Here is a 9,930-nt window from a genome sequence, read left to right on the forward strand (position 1 = left end):
GCTGCCCCCGCGACCCGACCTCGGATATGCATATTGGACGATAATTTTCCTTAGTTCAAATAAAATACCCCCCTTTTTATTATATATCTTTTTCTTGTTTTTTCAAACACTGACTTTTTGCAGTGCATAAGTCAAGTAAATCGGTGCGATACGTACAAAGTACAACAAAGAAGCACACGCGAGACACTCGGTGGTGTTCTCCGCCGACTTCACTGCGCGCGTCTCTCCTGTCTACTTGTCGCCGTGTCCTATTAGGTTTCCAAAACAGCTTGTAATGACTGGTAATAAACAGCAGAAGAAAGAAGTAAATCAAGCGAGAAGATGACAAAATGAGCTCTCGGGGGTTGGGGGTTTCAAAACACAACAGCGCGCACACACACACACACACGCACACGCACACGCACACACACACACACACACATGCACACACACACATAAAGCATAACATAATACAAACCCCGTTTCCATATGACTTGGGAAATTGTGTTAGATGTAAATATAAACAGAATACAATGATTTGCAAATCATTTTCAACCCATATTCAGTTGAATATGCTACAAAAACATGCCAAAGTAGTTGGGAAAGGGCATGTTCACCACTGTGTTGCATCATCTTCTCTTTTAACAACACTCAATAAACGTTTGGGAACTGAGGAAACTAATTGTTGAAGCTTTGAAAGTGGAATTCTTTTCCATTCTTGTTTTATGTAGAGCTTCAGTTGTTCAACAGTCCGGGGTCTCTGCTGTCGTATTTTACGCTTCATAATGCACCACACATTTTCCATGGGAGACAGGTCTGGACTCTTTTACGAAGCCACGCTGTTGTAACACGTGTCTTGCTGAAATAAGCAGGGGCGTCCATGATAAAGTTGCTTGGATGACAACATATGTTGCTCCAAAACCTGTATGTACCTTTCAGCATTAATGGTGCCTTCACAGATGTGTAAGTTACCCATGCCTTGGGCACTAATACACCCCCATACCATCACAGATGCTGGCTTTTGAACTTTGCGCCTATAAAAATCCGGATGATTATTTTCCTCTTTGTTCCGGAGGACACCACATCCACAGTTTCCAAATATAATTTGAAATGTGGACTCGTCAGACCACAGAATTATTTTCCACTTTGCATCAGTCCATCTTAGATGATCTCGGGCCCAGAGAAGCCGGCGGCGTTTCTGGATGTTGTTGATAAATGGCTTTCGCTTTGCATAGTAGAGCTTTAACTTGCACTTACAGATGTAGCGACCAACTGTAGTTACTGACAGTGGTTTTCTGAAGTGTTCCTGAGCCCATGTGGTGATATCCTTTAGAGATTGATGTTGGTTTTTTATACAGTGCCGTCTGAGGGACTGAAGGTCAGGGTCATTCAATGATGGCTTCCGTTGATATTTACGCCTAACACAATTTCCCAACTAATATGGAAACGGGGGTTTGTACTTCAGCATCGGTGCTGTACATGACTTCAATTTTCATTTAGCTCCAGCACTTATCCTGCATGTGGAGGTTTTAATCTCCGTTTTACTTATTTTATTTAACGTACCATCGCATTTACTGATGACCCATCGCCTTCCCGGCAAACCTCTGATCTCACGTCATTTCCAGTCGGCTTTCATCCTTCCCTCCTTCATCCAACCCTCTGTGATGCTCTCCGCCCGGTCCCTCGTCCCTTCATCGCCGTTCCCTCCCTCCCTCCGGTGTCACGGCTCGCCGGCTCCAGGTGGCGAGGGAAGGAGGGAGGAAGGGACGTTGGGAAAAAAAAAAAGGATGGATGAGGGAGGGAGGGATGAAAGACGTGACGGAGGAGGGCGGGCTGTCGGTGCAGACCAGCACCCCAACATTCCTGATTGAAATGAGCTGTTGTCCTTTTTCTATCAAGTGCCTTAATGAGAGGATTAAGACTAATCAAGATACGCCCGAATGCAGCTGAGATAGGCTCCAGCGCCCGCCTGCCACCCCAAAAGGGCCAAGCGGTAGAAAATAGATGGATGATACACAAACATAGCATGGGATGGCAGAACCTCTCGACCTTGAGGGAACTCGCAGGCTAATCCACACACGCCGATTTACTAAGATCTGAATATCTCGTGCTAAACAACATGAGCAATCTCGAAAATATCGTCTACTATTAGTGGGCGTGCTGTGTGAGATTTACAACTTTAACACCGTTACACATACGCGCCACACTGTGAACCCACACCAAACAAGAATGACAAACACATTTCGGGAGAACACCTGCACCGTGACACAACAGAACAAATACCCAGAACCCCTTGCAGCACTAACTCTTCCAGGATGCTACAATATACACCCCCCGCTACCACCAAACCCCCCATCTCCCGAATTCGGAGGTCTCGAGGTTGGCAAGTATAGTCTCTGACCATCTCCTGGGGAACCCAACAGTGTCAAAATTAGGGCTGCAACTAAGCGTTATTTTGATAGTCGATTAGTCAACAACCTAATTGATTAGTCGGACAATAAAACAAGTACTTATTTAGTGACTCCAATTTGCCATCAACTTCTGAATAAAGCTTAAGTTATTTTAGGCATGTGCTGACGAGCAACAAATATGACAAACTAATTGATACCCACCCACCACCCCGAAAGGGACAAGCGGTAGAAAGTGGATGGATGATACACAATCTTAGCATGGGAACCTGTCGACCTTGAGGGAACTCGCAGAATAATCCACACACACCGATTTACTCAAATCTGAATATCTCGTGCTAAACAGCGTAAGAAATCTCAAAAATAGCGTGGGCGTGCTGTGCTGTGTGTGATTTACATTTACGACTTTAATACTGTTACAAATATGCACCACACTGTGAAGCCACACCAAACAAGAATGACAAACACATTTCGGGAGAACATCTGCACCGTAACACAACATAAACACAACAAAACAAATACCCAGAACCCCTTGCAGCCCTAACTCTTCCAGGATGCTACAATATACACCCCCCGCTACCACCAAACCCCTCATCTCCCGAATTCGGAGGTCTCAAGGTTGGCAAGTATAGTCTCTGATCATCTCCTGGGGAACCCAACAGTGTATTTCCGTGAATTGCCGCCAGGGCGCTAATTAATTCAAAACCTCTTTTCACTTTGGCGTTTACCAAAGGCCTGCTGTAAATTTAGGCCTGCGCTTATAAATTTGAGTGTGATGTAAATATACCATCATGAAAAGCACAGTTAATAAAAAAAGGTTATTATGGTCTTACCTTTACTTATAAATAAAGTCCATGCGCAGCTCCTTCTGATCAAAAGCATCGATAACTTGTTTATAGAAGTCTTCCTTATCTTTCTTCAGTTTTAAAAGTCTCTCTGTCTTGATGGAGATCTTCCTTTATTACCTCCTGCTTCGATTGAAAGTCCAGTTTAGAAAACTGTTTTATTTTAGATATGTAATCCTCCATGTTAAAAGTGCAAGCGAGAGGAAAAAATAAACCATCGCTGCTCACTCTTGCTGCTTGTTGTCACTTCTTCTGCAGCCGAGTAGTCGCAAGAAGGATCACTAGCGCCCTCTACCACCAGGAGGCGGGAGTCATTTAATGACTCATATTTGACATACGCAGCTACGGTATATTAATAAAACATAGCTGCTTACTGTTCTTTTTAGCATATTCAATAGCTTGGACCTTAAATCCTACTGAATAGCTCTTAATCTTCTTCCCTTTATGCGATTTCAAATGATTGAAATCAGCCTCCTCCTTTTTGAATCAGGTGAAGTGTCACTCGTGACGTGACGAGTTTGACCCGGCGGAAATTCTACGCATTTGCTAATTATTTGGGGAAACGAGTTTGACCCGGCAGTAATTCTAGGCTGGCGCTAATAAAAATAATATTGTGCGAAACGAGTTTGACCCAGCGTTAATCCTGAGTCGGCGGTAATGCTAAGCATGCGCTAATTATATTGCAAAACGAGTTTGACCTGGCAGTAATTCTAGGCAGGCGCATACTATATACCCGGCGGCAATTCAAGGAAATACGGTATATATTATTTACATTATTTAGGGGCGGCATGGCGTTGTGCAGGGGTCGGGAACCTTTTTGACTGAGGGAGCCATGAAAGCGAAATTTTAGAAATGTATTTCTGTGAGAGCGATATCATATTTTTTTAACACTGAATATAACTAAATGCCTGCATTTCTTTTAGTAAGACCAACATTTTTAGAGTATTGTATGTCTCTTTTTATTTTTAATAACATTGTTAATCTGAAGCTAACTAATAATAAATAAAATACTTCTTACCATGAATGTGACTTCTTGAACGGTAGAAAACTAATATTTTGACACTGTGATTACCAGCGTAATTAGGTAGGTAAGTATTGTTATTGCCCAAGTACAAAAAAATTGTTGTTATACTGATTGATTTGATTAGACAAACAAACAGTGTTTAGGGTCACAGAACAGCTATGACAAAAAAACTCAAGAGCAAACCATATATACGTATCACAACATACAACTCCAGACTTGCAACAGAGGGGAGGGAGTCGGGGCTACGGGGGCGGGCTGCAGCTCTTCAGGCACTGCCCAGCTGTCCATCACCCCTAAGGAGTTCGCGTCGAGAGCGTTGGATGAATTATTCATTACTTATCGTGTTAAACAATGTCAGCTAAGATTTATCTTGAGAGCCAGACGCAGTCATCAAAAGAGCCACATCTGGCTCTAGAGCCATAGGTTCCCTACCCCTGGCGTAGTGGGTAGAGCGACCGTGCCAGAAAACTGAGGGTTGCAGGTTCGCTCCCCGCCTATTGACATCCAAATCGCTGCCGTTGTGTCCTTGGGCAGGACACTTCACCATTTGCCCCCGGTGCCGCTCACACTGGTGAATGAATGATGAATGAATGATAGGTGGTGGTCAGAAGGGCCGTAGGCGCAAACTGGTAGCCACGCTTCCGTCAGTCTACCCCAGGGCAGCTGTGGCTACAGATGTAGCTTACCACCACCAGGTGTGAATGAATGATGGGTTCTCACTTCTCTGTGAGCGCTTTGAGTATCTAATAATAGGAAAGCGTGGTATAAATCTAATCCATTATTATCATTATATATTTTTGAAAAAAAAGCTTTTAATGCCCATTTTTCAAGAAACAACAACTGATTCAAACAGACTCCGCCGAGACCCCCCCAAGTCATTTCCTGTGGTGCTCCAGACTCCCTTAGCCTGTGATGGGATTATTCACGTTCCTTAAGTACCTTTCCCCCCAGTTTCATAAGACTTCAGTAAGCTCGGACACGCTCGCTGTTGAGGGGCACATCGGAAATATCCCCGTGATTGTTATCGATATCGCTTTCCGCTAAGACCGGCGAGCCAAAGTGTTTCCTTAAGTACGGAGCATTAGTGAAGTCACACACCGGGAGGAAAGAAGGGGGCAGATTAGCGCGGGGGCTTATTAGTTCAGGTGCAAGAGGGCAGAAGAAAACATGCATTGTTTGCGAGCCGGGTGCCAAACACACACATAAATGATCCCGTGCACCGCATTATCCACCTCCTTTCACTCTAAAAGCTTCTTACTCGCCTCATTAAGTCTTCAGTGACACAAAGTAAGCAGGCCAGACCTGGCCTATCAGGACACACACACACACACACACACACACACACACACACACACACACACACACACATAAACAGTGTTGTGTGTGTTCATGCACAAACACACACCAGCTGACACACCGCTCAACAACACACTCCCTAAAAGGAACAACAGTCTTGAACGTACTCTCGGTGCAAGAGGGTTCACTCTTCCCGCTCCCGAGCGTGTTAATTCAAGAAGTAAGCCGAGGCCACTCTTGTTCATTTATTGTGGGAATAAAAGAGCTATGGTTGAAAACAACAAAAGAAGCAATTACAAAACTCTGTTTCCATATGATTTGGGAAATTGTGTTAGATGTGAATATAAACGGAATACTTTTCAACCCATATTCAATTGAATGCACTACAAATACAACATATTTGATGTTCAAACTCATAAACTATATATTTTTTTGCAAACAATAATTAACTTAGAATTTCATGGCTGCAACACGTGCCAAAGTAGTTGGGAAAGGGCATGTTCACCACTGTGTTACATCACCTTTTCTTTTAGCAACACTCAATAAACGTTTGGGAACTGAGGAAACTAATTGTTGAAGCTTTGAAAGTGGAATTCTTTCTCATTCTTGTTTTATGTAGAGCTTCAGTCGTTCAACAGTCCGGGGTCTCCGCTGTCGTATTTTACGCTTCATAATGCGTCACACATTTTCCATGGGAGACAGGTCTGGACTGCAGGCGGGCCAGGAAAGTACCCGCACTCTCCTTCTACAAAGCCACGCTGTTGTAACACGTGCTGAATGTGGCTTGAAATAAGCAGGGGCGTCCATGAAAAAGATGTCTCTTAGATGGCAGCATATGTCGTTCCAAAACCTGTATGTACCTTTCAGCATTAATGGTGCCTTCACAGATGTGAAAGTTACCCATGCCTTGGGCACTAATGCACCCCCATACCATCACAGATGCTGGCTTTTGAACTTTGCGTCGATAACAGTCTGGATGGTTTGCTTCCCCTTTGGTCCGGACGACACGATATTGAATATTTCCGAAAACAATTTGAAATGTGGACTCGTCAGACCACAGAACACTTTTCCACTTTGCATCAGTCCATCTTAGATGATCTCGGGCCCAGAGAAGCCGGCGGCGTTTCTGGATGTTGTTGATAAATGGCTTTCGCTTTGCATAGTAGAGCTTTAACTTGCACTTACATATGTAGCGACGAACTTTGTTTAGTGACAGTGGTTTTCTGAAGTGTTCCTGAGCCCATGTGGTGATATCCTTTAGAGATTGATGTCGGTTTTTGATACAGTGCCGTCTGAGGGACCGAAAGTCACGGTCATTCAATGTTGGTTTCCGGCCATGCCGCTTACGTGGAGTGATTTCTCCAGATTCTCTGAACCTTTTGATGATATTATGGAGCGTAGATGTTGAAATCCCTACATGTCTTGCAATTGCACTTTGAGAAACGTTGTTCTTAAACTGTTTGACTATTTGCTCACGCAGTTGTGGACAAAGGGGTGTACCTCGCCCCATCCTTTCTTGTGAAAGACTGAGCATTTTTTGGGAAGCTGTTTTTATACCCAATCATGGCACCCACCTGTTCCCAATTAGCCTGCACACCTGTGGGATGTTCCAAATAAGTGTTTGATGAGCATTCCTCAACTTTATCAGTATTTATTGCCACCTTTCCCAACTTCTTTGTCACGTGTTGCTGGCATCAAATTGTAAAGTTAATGATTATTTGCAACAAAAAAAATGTTTATCAGTTTGAACATCAAATATGTTGTCTTTGAAGCATATTCAACTGAATATGGGTTGAAAAGGATTTGCAGATCATTGTATTCCGTTTATATTTACATCTAACACAATTTCCAAACTCATATGGAAACATGGTTTATACAAGAGTGTATTCACGTCACAAGCGGCCGGCCCTCTGAAGGCAGCCAAAAACTGTAACGTGGCCCTCAATGACAGCCAGTTTGACCCCCCTGAGTTAAAGTTACTCTTGTCACATTATTTATTTCTCACACACTCGGTTAAGTCCATCTTGTTCATCTCCATGACGACAGAGATGCTAAGGCCGCAATTTAGTTGCGAGTGAGAAAACTCAATAACTCCGATAAGCGGAAGATGGTTGGATGGAATGTAGCGGTACCGTTATCAAAATATTGGTATCGTAACAACCCTAAGCCATACTAAAAGCATCAGTTAGGAATAAACCCTGGAGTTGTGGGTCATTAGAGTGATTAGTGTTAATGGACTATATTAATGGAAATACTGTAGGTGGGTAAAGCTCATCCTAAAGACACATCATTAGCTTTCTTGGATCAAAGTGAGCGGGCACACAATGTGTGTGTGTGTGTGTGTGTGTGTGTGTGTGTGTGTGTGTATGAAGTGGGTAGAACAATGAGGCATGCAGCTGGGATCGGGAGAGTGAATAGTGGAGGATTAATTGTGCCAAAAAGTGGCCATAATGCATCTAAGTAGCATCACCTCTCTCAATGTGTTGATGTTATCAAATGGCACGTCTCTTAAGGAGAGAGAGAGAAAAGAAAAGTCTCTGCAATGCTTCTTGACTTTCAGGTGTCTTTACCACATCATGCAGTGTGGCGGCGGGGGGGTACCATACTGGACTGGGACTGTGCAGAACAAGTCAGAAAGGTATGTGCTTTCAATGACGGTTAATGGGATGTTGATGGGCGATGCTTGCTGCCTTGCTCAGAGGGTGAGACATAGAGGGGACAAACCTTGCCGACAGGTGGGCTCTTCTACAGGCCGTCCCGATGGCAGGTGGGGTTGGGGAGAGTGGAGGAGAGAAGGGGCTTGGTTAGTAATATGTACTGGGAATGCTTGTGGGTCTGTGGGGGGAGGGAAGGGACAGCTTGGAGGGGGGGGGGGGGGGTATGGGTTAAAGCCTGGTCATTTGTGGCGGTCAAACTTACAGCGTGTCATCAAGTGGACCAATACATTTTGGAGAAAAATAACAATAATAATTAAAGCTGCAAGCAGCGTTGGTCGGGCCCGCCTTTGGCTGCTGCCCCCGCGACCCAAACCTGGATAAGCGGTAGAAGCATGGATAGTAGCTACTATTATTATAGGGTATTGTGTGTAGAATTTTGTCCCAAAAATGTCCCAATACTTTTATCCAGTGGTAGTAGCCATCTTGAGACAACAGCAGCGCAGCAGCATCAGCGCAGTTGATCTTTGAAGGGTCATAAAATCAAAACCGGAGCAGTAATCAAAACTCTGTTCCATACTTTTAATCAGAAGGGTTCAAACTCTCTCCTATGCGAGTTTGAAGCCGAAACGACAAATGGGCTCAGAGGAGATAACGTTTGAAGAAAGGTGACGGGTTTTTATAAAACGTTTGTTTTGAAGGGGTAATTGCCAACTTCCTGTTGATTTTTGATGAAGGATGTTAATTATTAAAATGTAGGTCAAAGTGAGACCTACATAGAAGTTTTTGTTTCATGTCTCTCTGACACTCCTACCGGAAGTTACAAGCAGTTTTGTTTGTGTTTTCTTCCTAGGAGCAGTTTTTTCTGTGTTTTATTAAAAAATTGCACTAGAGTGCAATTTTGAGTTTTGGGGTTTGGTTTTTTTACTAGATTGCAATTTTTGCCAGTCCTGATGTGTGTGCCAAGTTTGGTGAGTTTTGAAGCATTTTAAAGGGGTCGAATTATAGCGCAAAGAGGCAAAAATGGCATTTTTGGGGAAAATTTAGCTTCAAAGCCCGATTGTAGCTGAGATAGGCGCCAGCGCCCCCCGCGACCCCGAAAGGGAATAAGCGGTAGAAAATGGATGGATGGATGGATGGGGTTTTTGCCAAATTTATGTAGATTTTTGCCTGAGAGGGTAAAATTATGAAATCTAGGTCTAAGTCAGTCCTACATATAGGTTTTTGTTTCATGTCTCTACGACATTAACGGAAGTTACACGCAGTCTGTTTTTTTTTCTTCCTTGGGGGCGCTAGAGCGCAATTTTGATTTTTGGAATTTTTTTTTTATTAGATGGCAATTTTTGCAGGTCCTGATGTGTGTGTCAAATATGGTGAGTTTTGAAGCATGTTATTTGGGTCAAGTTACAGCTCAAAGAGGCAGCGGAAAAAAGAAAGAATAATAATAATAATAATAATAAAACGCACAAAATTCAATAGGTCCTTTGGCCATTGCAAAAGGACTCCCTGTGGGAGTCCTTTTGCAATGGGCCATGCGGGCCATAATAAAAAACAACAACAATGGAACCATTTTAAGTCTACTTGAGTCTATTTAGTTGCTGTATGAGGTTGTGGGCAAAATCAAATGACTGGAAACTACGCATGTGTCAGGCTTGTCCCTGACAGTTTGGTCTATGTCTTAGTTTTTCCTCTGCTTTTGTCTTTGTGTCCTGTCTTTAGTTCCT

General features: G+C 43.4%; 1 protein-coding gene across 3 annotated transcripts in view; it reads right to left on the reverse strand.

The window, feature by feature from the left end:
* Positions 1-9,930, reverse strand: part of znf423 (zinc finger protein 423) — a 419,133-nt gene that overhangs the window by 152,093 nt on the left and 257,110 nt on the right. For 2 of the 3 annotated variants that reach the window (XM_061917091.1, XM_061917089.1), the window contains exon 19: positions 8,277-8,297. The exons of the other annotated variant lie outside the window; for it this stretch is intronic. In XM_061917091.1, coding sequence (XP_061773075.1) covers positions 8,277-8,297 — 21 coding nt within the window. The remainder of the gene's footprint in view (positions 1-8,276; positions 8,298-9,930) is intronic. 3 annotated transcript variants of the gene reach the window in all.

This window comes from Nerophis ophidion, linkage group LG12, assembly GCF_033978795.1.
Source record: "Nerophis ophidion isolate RoL-2023_Sa linkage group LG12, RoL_Noph_v1.0, whole genome shotgun sequence".
Classification (NCBI taxonomy): Eukaryota; Metazoa; Chordata; class Actinopteri; order Syngnathiformes; family Syngnathidae; genus Nerophis; species Nerophis ophidion.